We start from the raw sequence: 14286 nt of genomic DNA, 5'->3' as shown, positions 1-14286 counted from the left end.
TCTTCATTCGCCATCCACTTTTGTTATAGATTTGTGTATGTGACCAATAAGTAAATGGTTTGCTACAAAAATTGTTTCACCAATCAACTTCACTATTAGTCTCAACTCTCGAGTTGACAACAAAGAGACCACACTTTTAGGTAAAGTATGAAATAGACCATGTTAATTTTGATGTATGAAGGATTGTAACTGTTATCTTGATGAATTGAGGATACAGTTTACAAAATGGTCTTGTAAGATTTTTGGTAACATATATGGATGAAAAACGATGTTGAGTCCAACATTGTTGACATTATTAAACACAAAATACCAACTTGATATGAAAAAAAGATTAAAGACTGTATTGATACACAAAATTAAGATAAATGATTCCTAGTGCAATTTTTTCTTCAAATTTCCATATGAAGTAAATCATTTTAAAGTAGTAACTTGAAGCTTATTTTCTTGTCCATGTCTCATTTTGTTGTAATTGGTTGGATCTGATATTTGTCCATGTTTACTGAACTTTTATGTATCCTGCTGCATCTGTTGTCATGAAGTTAAAATGTATCTCTTACCCTTTGCCCTCCTTTCATCTGAAATATGCTTATTTATACACTTAACTAAGTGCTTTTCATACAAGTGTTTATGTATAAGCTATTCCTGTAAATGAAGATAAAAAAACCAAACTGTTCTCATATAAACTATCATAAAGAAACTACGCAAATAAGATGAAAACAAGACATGTCATAAGCTGTCATAAGCTGTTTTCATAAACTCTCCAAAATAGTTTGACAAGTCTTACGTCACGATATAATAAACTCAAATAAGTCAATCAAAAGTAGGCTCCCATTGATTTCATAGTTATTGCTATGCTTGCTTGAATTGATTTGGCTTCCAATATTTCCACATATTGATGGTAAATTTATTTGAAATATACACAAGGTAAATGTTATGTTTGACCTTAAACTCAGGTTATTGGTTTTTCCAATATCCCTTGGTTTTCAAATGCTACGTGTATGAATGTATTCTTTGTGGGTGGATTAGACGGTTCTGACTCAACCGACGAGTTTATAGAAGAAGGGTACCAATTTATTATCGAGTGAAGACAATTTGGCCAAATTAGCTCTTTGACTTTTGCAAATTTATACGAGAAAATAGGTAAATAGGTACAAGATTTTAAAAGTGAAACTGGTTTGCTGGATTTTGATATTTTTCTGTCATACTTGAAGTCTAAGAGGAAACGTCAGATAAATATGACTCTTGATAAGAGTTTATAATCGAGTGAAGACAAGTTTTTATGTCATTCCAATACAAGATTTTAATATAAAGTCCAACGTCAGATAGATATGATTTTTAATAAGAGTTTATAAAGAGGAAACCTCCTCACTTAAAAATCAGTTTTTTAGACATAAATTTTCACTATGTTGTATCAATGGATAATGTTGAATGTTCGGTTAACATATATCATGTTGTATCCTCTTGGTCAAAATTAACGGAAGGACTATTTTAATAGCTTATTTCTCGATGGCCTCTTTATCGGCCTTTGCCACATGAAGGATTCTAGTGGCCAACCAAACTTTGAAATGGGAAATTGCTCATATGGCCACACAAATTTTAATTCAGAGAGGAAGATTATTTTTCTTAACCTTTCTATTTCTAGTACAACATAAACTTAGTTCAAGGGTGTTTACATAAACTTAGTTTAAGTAGATTTACACAATCTGATTTCAAGTACAATATGTACACTATAGGTTTCTAAAACTTACTCAAATTAAGATCAATAAGTACATTACCTAAACTCAATTCAAGTACACTTACACAATCTCATTTCAAGCAGGTTTACACACAAACTGAGTTCAAATACAACTTCGAGATTTTAGATCTTACTCAAAATTAATTTAAATAAGTACATAACATAAAAACTAAATTCAAGTACGTTTACACAAACCCAATTAAGTATGTTTACGGAAACTGAGTTCAAATACAACATGTATATTATGAATTTTGCCAAAACCTTTTTTCTTACGATAATATTTTTTGAGTTTAACGGATATGTTATGTCACCATAAATTAATTTTACAAGGACATCCAATATAAATCAACTACTTCTCTATGTCATACCATTAAATTGAACTGTAATATGATGATTTGACGGAATACACAACTTGTATTAGATATAAGTTAAAATAATATTTTTCAATATAATTTTCCAAAGTCATATTTATATTTATGATTTAATTTGTTTATATTGATAATGTAAACTTTTTAATTTACACATATCATCAATCAAATCACGTCAGATATATATTTTTGTTTAGATAGGCGAAACAACAAATAACCATCAAAACTCACACAAACAAACGTAAGAGTCGGAGTTCCAACTCTGATCGTGATGTTCGACATAGTAATTTCAGTGTTTTTGTCGATTGAACTGCATATAATTTTTTTTTATATGCAGTTCAAGTACATTTACGCAAACTTAGTTCAAGTTCGTTTATTTAAACTCGGTTCAAGTATTCATGTATGTAGATCTCACACAAACTCAAGTTTACATAATCTTAGTTCAAGTGTGTTCACATAAACTTAATTTAAGTACATTTACATAATATGAGTTCAAGTACATCATGTGCATTATAGATTTCTAGATCTTACTCAAGTATAATAGTTCAAGTACATTACCCAAGTACAACATATTAGTTAGTTCAGTATGCTTACACAAACTCATTTCAAGTATGTTTACACACAAACTTAATTCAAGTACAACTTGTACATTATGAGTTTTTAGATCTTACTCAAATTTAGTTCAAATAAGTACATAACATAAACTAAATTCAAGTACGCTTACACAAACCCAATTAAGTTTGTTTACTTAAACTCAGTTCAAGTACAACATGTACATTATAGATTTTGTCATAAACATTTTTTTATTTCAAAAATAGATTTTTAAGTTTAATGGATAAACTATGTCATCATAAATTAATTTTACAACGACATCCAATATAAATCAACTACTTCATTATGTCATACTATTAAAGTGGAATGCTTGACAGAATACACAACTAGTATTGCATATTAATCAAAATAATTTTTTTTCATAATAATTTGCCAAAGTCATCTATATTTATTTATTTTTGAATAAAAAGTCATCTATATTTATATTTATGATTTTTTGTAGATAGAGGAAACAACAAATCCCTTTTAAAAACTCACACAAACAAATAGGTAAATGGAAGTTCGAATCTCGATGATAATGTTCAACCAAGTAATTTCAGCATATGTGTTTATTGAAAAACATATAAATTTAAATATTTTCTCTCAATTTTTTTTTTAAAATATTTTATTTAGGGAGGGATACTTGAACAACCAACTAACTATAAAAGTGTATTTAAAAAAAAAAAAAAAAAACTAACTATAAAAGTGACATAATAATTGATTTGATTAACAAAAACTTTACTTATGGCACCGAATTATAAATGTAAAATTTGAAATTAAAAATAATCAATTTTGTTACATTTTGCGTTTCTTTTCAATCTCATCATCATCTGCATCCTCCTCTCTCTACTTGCTCTAACAACTTCGAGGGCAAGCTTCTCCATGGATGCATCTCTCTGCGATATTTTCAACATTTACCGAAGATTTTGTGGTAACAATTTTTCTTTCTTCCAATTCTTTAATTTATCATGCACCAATTCTTGTTTTTCTTTTGGATCGTTTAATTCAACTTTGTTTTTCTTAGTTTTATGATATTATATTGTTTAATTTTAATATCATGTTATTATGAATATGATTAATTTGTTTAACTTGAAGGTTGAAGCAATAATTTATGTTTTTTAGTAATGTTTATAAATTATTTTGTTATTTGTGTTGTTATTTAGGATTAATTATGTTTAACTTAATGCATGTAGTTTATAGTTTTCAGTGATTGAAATCTGGATACAGGAAACCAAGTGATTGGACTCGGTGGTTAATGAGCTCGATTTCTGGTTGGAACAATTTAACTTATCTTCTGACCGAACTCTGAATTATCTGGGTCGGTCCCTTTCGTAAGGACCAATTGTTCGGTAGAACACGAGTTCATTTCCTGGTTACCTCCCGATCGAACTTTAGGTTATCAGGGTTCCTTTCCCCCGGAACCTGGAGGGTTAACACAAAAATTAAAATCTGGATACAAGACCTAGAAAAAATTTAAATTTTATTGGATTAAAATTATATTTAACCCTGATATCAATGTATTTATTGTTTATTATTTTGAGTTTGTTTGTGCAGATATAAAATCAGGACATGCATTTGTTGTTGGTGAAGAAGGGTATAGACAAGACAGTGATTTTCAGAAGGCTAAGTTCTCAAGGGAGGCATTGACACAGTTGTCGAAATTGGTGGAGTCTAGAGTTTGTACAGGGTATGTTTCTCTCTTTGAGATGTTTTTTGGATAGTTTTGAAGCCAAGTTGTTCAGCTTAGAGTTTTAAACAGCGGTCACAGTAATGGTTGCTGTCGTCTTGTGACCATTGATATTGCCGAGATTCGTTGTTAAATGCAGCTGATACACCACAATTGCGGTCTCGCTGTGGTTTTAGAAACGACAAAAAGTGTTATGTTTCGGAAACAACGTAAACTTTATGTTGCGTTAACGGTTGTTGTCGTCTTGTGAGTCACGGTTTTGTTGTTTCAGAAACAACGTAAACCTTATGTTGCGTTCTAGATCACGGTTTTGGACCTTTTATTTAAAGTCCCATAATATGATTTATTTTGCTGTTTGTGATTCTTTGATAATCTAGGAAGGTTATTGATCTAAGGTTTTGATACTAATTTATTGTTTTCTGTTAGTGAGTTTTATGAATTATGAGTACTATGCTGCTAGGTGCTGCTTTAATTGTCTATTGTTGTGTACCATGCTGCATTCTTTGTACATTGTATATTCTAGAAGCTAAAAGATACATTGTCATATATCTTTGGTGCTACCATCATATGTGATCAATCCGTACTCAAGCATTTAATTTTTTAGCAAGTAATGAAGTGCTTTTAAATGAGGCTTCGGATGTGGGGTCGAATCCCACCAGCATACGTTTTAATTTTTTAGCAAATTATATCAGTTTTTTTTTTTCTAGATTAATTACTACAAAATTATTGCAGCGTATAAGTGGGCTCACCAATGTCACTTGCTGAAAAATCGGTAAAGTAGCGCATTGAATTTTAATTACTATCTGTCAACAATAGAAGTTAATTAATAATTACCAATATCATTGAAAAGCTTCGCCTTGAATTGCTAGTAAGTTGTGTCAGATATTGAAAGGCGAGAGTACCAGTTTTCATTTGAATCAAAATTAGCTGATTTTGACTAGTTCAACCTGTCATGACCGGTTTAGTGGCAGAAAAAATCCAAATGCATGACTGGACCTGATATGGGTCCAGTCCCCAGTTAATCTAACACTGTCTTCTTCTATCAGATTTTTAGTTTCTTTAATCATTTCAAGCAATGCTTTTTCCCTTATGTGATGATTATCAACTGTGTTTGTTACTATTTCTGTGTGATTTTTTACAATTTGAGGTTTCGGTATATCGGAAAAATGAAGGCATGCTTGAGCTGAATCCTGGCAGTTTTTTTGGTAGTCATGATTGGATCTTTTGTGCTGTACATTTTCTATCTGCGTTAAAGTTATGCTTCTAAAGAAACACATTTGTTTTTCTACTTCCACCTTATTGTTGTTGTCTTTGTCATGTATATCTCAATGTTACGTTTGTATCATGTATAGATTCATGAAGTTTAAATGTTCACAAAATCGCATGATTGTACTAAGTGGGCATCTTTCTTCTCTAACTTAAAATTTCACTTGTCAAATTTTCAGGGCAACAATTTTTGATGAACTGTCAATACTCATGTCACGGCTTGGTTTGATGGTCAGTTCCGTTTTTTTTTACCACCTTCAGTCATGCATTGCATATGTTTATCCAAAATAACATTTTCTGTCTACAAGCACACATGCAGGTTTAAGCCTTTTCTTTTCCCAAACAAAAAAGAAATTCTTTATTTGCTATCATTTGCAGTAGTTAGATACACAGAACCGAGTCACCAAAAGTGAAATTTTGAGAGGTTGTGCATTCTCTATATTATGAGAGAGACGAAAAAATATCTAGCATGATACAGAGAGTTATTGCATTCATTTTTTTTGTTTCCTCTCACTTATGTACTTCCTGTGTTTCTCTTTCCTAGGCAACCTTTTCAGAGTTTTCTCGGTTCTATGAATTTGTTTTCTTCATGTGTCGTGAAAATGGTCAAAAGAACATCAGTAAGTATCTCAGATAAATTATTTATGTACTTTGTTCTATTCAATCCTTTTAATGGCGAAGTAGAATGTATAACCACTGCTTATCCTTTGTTTTTCAAAATTCGATAATTTACAGCTGTAAGCAAGGCACTAACTGCTTGGAAATTAGTTCTTAATGGTCGGTTTCCACTGCTTCAGCCATGGTGTGACTTTGTTGAGGTACAATAATGCTTGCAATAATACAACTCGTCATCCTTGTTGAATTCGAAGTACTTAAATCTCATGAGTCAAAGATGGTGCTATTACCGGAATGTTATAAGAGATGTGTGGTAAATTTCAAATGATAATGTGCCCACTTCAATTTTTGCCTTTTTTAATGAAACATTATATTGTTGTGAAGTTATGAAATAAATAAACCCGTAGGTCTCTCAAGTCTCAGCTAGGTAAAAAGACCTGAGCCCATGTGCGATTCTTTTTAACCCTGATACAGGGTCAGGATTACTTATTTTCTCATGTCTCAGCTGATTTAAATTTGTCTAAAAGGCCCATTTTATATAACCCGTGGACCAATCCATCTATACAATCTAGTAGGGTCTTGTTATTTTCATTTAATTTCTATTGGAAACTAACCGATTACTATTTGTTTAGAAAAATCAACGATACAACATATCTGAGGATACGTGGCAACAGGTTCTATCTTTCAGCATATGTACTCGTGATAGTCTAGATGCCTATGATCCTGAAGGTATTGTTCCCATCATTTACTTTTTACAATTAGCTACATAGATGCAGAAATTTGTACTTAAATACCTCTCTTGTCATTTCTGCTCCTCACCCTGCATCTGCATCTCTGTTTGGATTAGAAGTTTCTTGAATATGATTACTTGAGGAGTCTGCATTGGAAGCAACACCAGGGTAGTCATGATGTTTTTACTAATTGATGCAATGATTTTATTTTTTTGTGCTTGTAGGTGCTTGGCCTGTTTTGATAGATGATTTTGTCGAGCATATGTACAGGTTAGGTTTCTTTATGGCCAAACAAGGCATCTTGAGTTCTTATAGTGATTTTGAATTTTGATGATAAAATTATTTATTGTTGGATTTGCTCAAAACTTAGTTTTTGATAGAGCCTGATGGCATCGGTTGATAGATATAGTCCTATAAGATGCCAAATGGTGGATTAATTAATATTTTCTTGGTCTCGGTTGATGCATGTATACTACGTAGGGAGAGTATAATATTCAGTTAATTAATTTCATGAAAAAGTGTAAACCAGTTCTCATATGTTGTCTTTATACATTTAAGATTGTTTTTCGGTGTTGATTAGTATGATTTAGGATTGTTGTTGCCTTTTTATGGACAAGTAAGCAAATTTCAAGGGGTTCTGTAGAATGTATTTCATCATATTTTGGACAAGGTCATGCAGAAAATGTTGTCCCATAAGATTAATAAATAGGTCGGTCAGTGTAATGGTGGCCTGTATTTGTTTGACTTTTTGGAACTTCTAGATGGGTTGAAGATTTGTTTGAAAGATATCTTGAATTTTGCATGCTAGTGGACTGATTAATGAATACCAGATCCTGAAATCTATAATTGCTACAGATTTAGGCATGTCCCAGTTCTAGATGTTAATGACTTGAGATTTAGCTTAGAATGTTCATTAAAATAGAGTGAGTTATGGCATGGTTGTTTGATTGCATGATTGAGGAGTGGTGCAACAATATTGACATTAAATTTGTAGACTGATTCTGATGACAAAATTTTGCAATTACTTGACCTTTCATTCCACTGTTCAGTACACTTTGTGCTAAGTTTCCTTCCTGAATTCCGTCAATCGTGTGGATTTTAGATATCCTAGATGAAATAAGAATTATAGAAATTGTTTCAATTCAGACAGAAAGAACAGGGAGCTCCCAGATCACTCACATAGGTTAGTGATGAGAGCCTTGCTGATGAAGAAGATAAGTGACCTACAATTTGGAGATGTTAGATACCTAGAGATATAAAGCATTTAGGATAGTTGGTCTTCAATATGATATTAGAACATCTTTGATCTAGTTTTTTGGAATTCAATCCGTGCCATTCCTATCTTTTAATAATCTTTTGGAGTTCAGCATAAAGAGCTGATTTGTGCAATGTTCACTCATGACTGAAGGGCCACTCATGACTGAAGGGCCATGCTAGTGATGTAAGATAATTATGAGCCTAGGCACTTGTTCTCTGATGAATTTGTATATGGTTTCCATTCCAGCTGGGGTCTTGCAAGTTTTAAAGTTTCGCAACCTAATTTTAGGCACTCGTTATTTGATAAATGTTGAACTCACTGGATTTTATTATATCAGCATACCTCCTGACCTTTGTTTAGTTTATTGTTCTGCAGGCAACCAGGATCGTACTATGAAAATTCCAACATCCACTGTAACTGTGGTGATCCTGAATCTCTGTCAATTCCTGGTCAGTTAATTGAAGTTCTACTTGCAACCACTCACTGATATAAGGAAATAGATTCTTTCCGATTTACTAGAATTCGTTTGGATTGGCTTATTTGAACCTGTCTACTAGCATAAACACTTGTATTGGGTTAGTTTATAGAAACAGTTTATGACATGTCCATTAACTGCTTTTAACTTATTTTCACAAGTTTTCCAAATAACTTATATTAAAACAATAATAGCTTATACATAAGCATGTATATGATAAACACTTAATTAAGCTGTTAATCCAAACTGCGCCTAAATGTGTAGCTGGTTTTGGTTTTCATACAGGACTGAAAAGTTTTGCTGGTCTAAAGAGGAAGTTAGCCGAGGAAGCAAGAAAAGACGATATGGAGTACTCTTATTCATCTGAAGAGATGAATACCGCAAACTGTAAAAAGAGTAGAGCTTATGGTGTAGTAGATTGTGAGGACAATCCACAAGGAAATGCAGCAGAGGAATGTATGGAAACTAGTAGACAAAGTAGCCCTTTGTGTTCATCCAAGTCCCAATGTTCAGTTGAAGGTTCTTTATCAAAGGGATTTGCAGGACTACTCTCAACTAGTTCCTATCTGCGGTTTGGTAGAGAGAGGAGAGGCTTCATTTAGATGAAGCCCCTTTTATAGTTTAAGTATATACAAATTCCTTTTGCTAGTCGAATGTATTTTTATTTTATATGAGCAATAATTATGCAACTGCACTTTTTCATTATTTCTATGGTAGTTGACTATTTACTTAATTTTTTTCTTATGTAATTAGAGTATATACAAATTGGTTTTGCTAGCTGGTGTATTTTATGTTGTATAAGAAATAATTATGTAATTGCACTTTCTCATTATTTATGGTAGTTGACTATTTATTTCATTTCGTATGTAGGAATAATTTGAAGTTTAGTTTGTGTATATTTTGAAAATTACAAGCACAATTAAGTTGCTGAACATTTTGTCTGATCCTTTAAACATGGCAAAATGTCCAATTGTATTGTCGCATAATCTCTTTAGCACAAAAATTTGGTCTTCACATATGTTGGTGTTAAATAGACTTGTGTCGGACACATCAAAGCCTTCAATATGACATATCGATGCTATAGTAGATGGAGCAAATTCCACGAATTTGCCATTGGTATTTGGAAGCAAGAAGCACCTCCTCGTACTGTTGAGCAGCATTGTCGCAACTACGATCTCGAGTCACCCCTCTATGTTGAAACCCTCAGTTCTTCTTATGCTCCTTATAGATTAATAAGCTTTTCTATAATGCATGCATTAGCTTACCAGAATCTGCACTATCAAGAGTCCAAGCAAGACCTGATTCATCAAGAGGCTGCACAGTATCTCTCAAGTTCACAACCAAGATGTATAACATGAACTGTCCCATAATTCATTGCACAGAGCTGGTTCAATCCACTTGGCTCAAATCGTGATGGCATAAACAATATGTCTACATCTGCAGTTATCCTACTCTGCAAGGAAAGTGTGTCAACGTTCCTTCTAAGTTTAAGGGAAAAAAAGGCAAATTAGGATCCAAATATTAAGGAAATGGAAAACATCTTCATTGATCTGGTTCCACTTGAAGTTGTTTCTCATTCAAGGTAAGAGGTTTTGTTGGATAAATAAAGTTTTTTTTTTTTTCTCATTCATAGTTATATTGCCAAATCTTTCTTTTGTCAAAATCCTTCTTGTTCTGATTGTTATCAGAGCCACCTCCTCTTTTAGAGAATTTAGCCTTTTTATCTGCCTTTGACCAGTTTCTTTTCTTAAACTTTCCTTTACCTTTCTTCTTTGAATACTTCTCATATCCATCTTTCTTGGTAAATTAAGCTTGCAATGATTGTTGTGAATTGTGATGTTCTTTCTGAACCTCTTTCAATCACTAGCATCTCATGTGCTTAGATGATTGAAGTTCTTCAATTTTCATTGTCTTGACATCTTTGGCTTCTCGTCTAGCTAAAACAATGAAATCAAACTTTGAAGTTAAAGATCTCATGATCTTACCCGCTACTTGTTAATCAATAACATCTTCACCGCATGCCTTCACACATAACAGTTTCGAGAAATAATCATTGATTCTTTGTTCTTCTTCCATCAACATCAATTCATATTTCCTTCTTAGTGATTGAAGCTTCACTTGCTTCACATTGTCACTGTCTTCATAGTATTTGACTAAGATATCCCATGCTTCTTTTGATCTTGTTATCTTTGAGATCTTCTCAAAAATGATTTTAATCAACATTTTGTTGAACATAGAACATATCGTTGCAATCTTTCTTCTTCAATTCCTTGAAAGTTGTTCTCTGCGCTTCAGTAGGATTGGCACCAAGATCATCGTAACCATTCTGCACCAATTCAAGAACTTCTTGTGCACCAAATAGTGACTTCATCAATGCACTCCATCTTTTCCAACTGTTTCTATATATCTAGGGTTAACAAATTTGAAGGAACAAAACCTCCATTCATATCCATGATTGTTCAGCAAGAAATTATGAAATCACACAGATTTCACTCGTGTTTCCCAGAGATTTAAACCCTCACAAATCTCTCATGTTTCCCAGAATCAGAACAAGGCTCATGATGCCAATTGGTAGCGCAGCTACATCGTTTCTTGCAATTCGAGCAATCGAGATAATGGATGAAATTTAGAAGAAGAAGAAGAAGAGAATGTGTAGAAGGTGGTTAGAGAGAGAGAAGAGAATTTGTTGCAAGGTTGTTATTTCATTGATTAATGAAAATAGAACAATACAATCAATTTATATACACTTAACTTGTAATGCAAGTTATTAGGTAACTAACTAACTTTTCAAAAGTAAAATCAAACTAATGCAACTAATTTCACTTATGATTATGATTATGGATTAATCATCTAATACTTTGAAAGTATCTTTGGCACTTGTAGCCAACAACTTTGAGTATTGAGAGTTAAAGTAGGAGACGATTATTTTAGTTTTAGGTACTAACTCCCTCCGTTTTTTTCTTAAATGTCGTTTTGAAATATTAACACCAAATTAGTGAAGTGTATTTTTGCATCTTTACTTCCTATTATACCCTTATTCTAATCCACCAATATATTTCTATTTTTTTGCACACACTTTCTCTTTCTAATAAATTTAATATGTTATCTTTCGCTCGTAACAAACAATTTTTAATTACTATATTTTTCTCCAACAAATTCCTATTTTTTTGCACACTCTTTCTCTCTCATAACAAACAATTGTCAATTTTAAGATTACAAGAAACAAACTTTGATTTTAAAAAAAAAACTTTGTTTAAAAATACAAACTTTAGTTTTTCAAATATATAGCATTAATTAGTTTTATTGAAAAAGATAAGAGTAATTGACAGAGGTATAATCGACAAATCATACCCTTAAAATACTAAAATGACATTTAAATAGGAACATTTTCGCACTCAAACGACACTTAAAAATGAAAGGAGTAAATAAAATAGATTGTTCAAACGTAATGTGAAGAATCATGGGATGCGTCGGCCACACATGATTCATACTCATAAGAGAGGTAGATATATTAACTACTATATTCATGATGTAAAAACTCATTAGGAAGCATATTGACTAAGAAAAGATTGAAAATTATGTACACAATGGTCTCTATTTATAGAACCCAATTACACTAACTAATTGAGTAATTGATAAGTGTTCAAAAATAACATATTTTATGTGTTAATCTAGGCAATTTAGTGACTTGTTCTGCAAGTTATCTAAGGAAAAACAATCATTTGAGTGTATTTATACCATTTATGCTTTACATACCTGATTCTATCCAATTTATGCAGGAAATGACAAGCAAGGACCAAAAGAAGGAAGCTCCTGAGTCAAGGTCAGTTCGCTTAAGCGAACAAGTTCCAGAGAGCACCAGAATGCTTCGCTTACTGGGCGCTTTCAGTTCGCTCATGAAGAAAAGATTTGTTCGCTTAAGCGACCTCATGTTCACTTAAGTGAACCAGTTCCAGAGAGCTCCAGAAAGGTTTGCTTCCTATACGCTTACAGTTCGCTTGAGCGAAGTTCATAAATCTTTAGAAGATAAGGACCACGTGGCAGCTCCTCAATGGCCAATGGAAGATCCTCTGGATGTTCGCTTAAGCGAACGCTGCTTCGCTTAAACGAAGGAGTACGAATTTGACCCATATAAATAGTTTTCTCTTCTCTTTTCAACCATTCCATTACTGTTTTATTTACATTTTTCTGGTTTTTAGAGAGAGATTAGGGCTTTTTTAGAGAGAAACACAAAACAAGGTAGTTAGGAGTAGATTCAACCCAAGATTCATTGAGACATCATGAATCTTGTCATGGAATCTTCATCTTTTCTTCATCCTTTGCAAAGCTATCATAGACATATGTAGCTACATCTACCCTTGTGGGTTTTGAGGTATTCAAACAAGCTATTATGTAATTTTTTGATCATTTAATATATGGTTCTAGCTATTTATTCAATATTGTTGTTATTCTTGCTTTTATTGTTTTATTGAGATTTAAAATGATATGGACACATACTTTTGAATCTAGAAATAGAATAACAATCTATCTTAAGTTATCACTCTAGACATGGATGTTAATATTTGATAATCACTTTTAATCTAGAACTTAATGCTTTTGGGTAATTTAATCGGTTGGGAAATCGTCGATTAAACTATCCAATCGACTTTGTGGTCGTTTAAATGTTTGGGAAATCGATGTTTAAACGATCCCTTAGAAATAACGATATCATTTGGACACGAATGATATTGTCGAGTGATTGTGATAATATCGTTTAAAAAGCTAGAATTCGTTAATCGATCGAGAGATTGCAGCTGTTACGCTTGGTTGATGTCTCTGACCGCAAGCGAAATAACCCTATCTCTTCTCGTTTTACTTTTATGTCAAATAGGAAAATAGTTTTACACAAACAAACAATTTATACCCAAACACTTAATGTGACAAATATTGTGAAAATGCTTTTGAAATACGCAACTCCATGCGGAAACGATCCTATTATACTTACGTGTAAATAGTTTTATGACATGTATCGGTAACTAACTTCTAACTAATTCTTAATTGTCTAACTAATACTAACAAACTCACACTAAAAAGATAATAAAAATATTGCAGCAGGAAGCAGCATTAGTTCAAAAAGCTTCTACTCACTATGCAATATAACAAAAATAAATTTAGCACTTCCAAAAAGGAAAGTATTAATATATACACAAGATTAAATTTCTTAAATGTCGTACACTCCATGCCTTCTTTTTTAGCATGAGTGGCTGATACCAAAAGCAGCCCTTATATATTATAGGCATTTAGCACAAACTTCTTTGTTATCTTGTAGAATTCAATCCATTTTCCTCTCCGGATAACTTCGGAGTTCACCATGGTTAACTTTGTCCTTCCTGGATGGTTGAAAACAAGACAAAAAATACAATAACAATTAACACCGAGGAGAATCAAACCTGAGACCTTGAATTTTCTGGACTTGGAAACTTAGAAACTTCAGTTGAGATATAGAGAAACTAACTTTAAACTACTAAATTACTACAAAGGGTTTGAGAGGTGGAATCTTCTTCACCTAAATGCTAATCAT

The 14286-nt window shown here is 32.4% G+C and overlaps 1 protein-coding gene across 1 annotated transcript; it reads left to right on the top strand.

Annotated features, from left to right (window-relative positions):
* The first annotated feature begins 3434 nt into the window (after positions 1-3434).
* Positions 3435-9581, top strand: LOC11415238 (DCN1-like protein 3). Its single transcript, XM_003621196.4, has 9 exons — positions 3435-3625; positions 4249-4381; positions 5827-5878; positions 6192-6267; positions 6383-6465; positions 6895-6991; positions 7218-7263; positions 8627-8700; positions 9012-9581. The coding sequence occupies exons 1-9, from the start codon at positions 3577-3579 to the stop codon at positions 9326-9328; spliced, it is 927 nt and encodes a 308-aa protein (XP_003621244.1). The 5' UTR covers positions 3435-3576; the 3' UTR covers positions 9329-9581.
* Positions 9582-14286: the final 4705 nt, after the last annotated feature.

Source organism: Medicago truncatula, chromosome 7 (genome assembly GCF_003473485.1).
Source record: "Medicago truncatula cultivar Jemalong A17 chromosome 7, MtrunA17r5.0-ANR, whole genome shotgun sequence".
NCBI classification, from domain to species: Eukaryota; Viridiplantae; Streptophyta; class Magnoliopsida; order Fabales; family Fabaceae; genus Medicago; species Medicago truncatula.
This window is presented reverse-complemented; position numbering and strand designations above follow the sequence as displayed.

What these genes read in the sequence shown, in the direction of transcription:
- LOC11415238 (XM_003621196.4), top strand. Translation starts at nt 3,577, where the DNA reads ATGGATGCATCTCTCTGCGATATTTTCAACATTTACCGAAGATTTTGT. An exon ending in AAATGGTCAAAAGAACATCA is followed by an intron (nt 6,268 to 6,382) that starts GTAAGTATCTCA and finishes GATAATTTACAG; the next exon opens with CTGTAAGCAAGGCACTAACT. An exon ending in TGAATCTCTGTCAATTCCTG is followed by an intron (nt 8,701 to 9,011) that starts GTCAGTTAATTG and finishes GTTTTCATACAG; the next exon opens with GACTGAAAAGTTTTGCTGGT.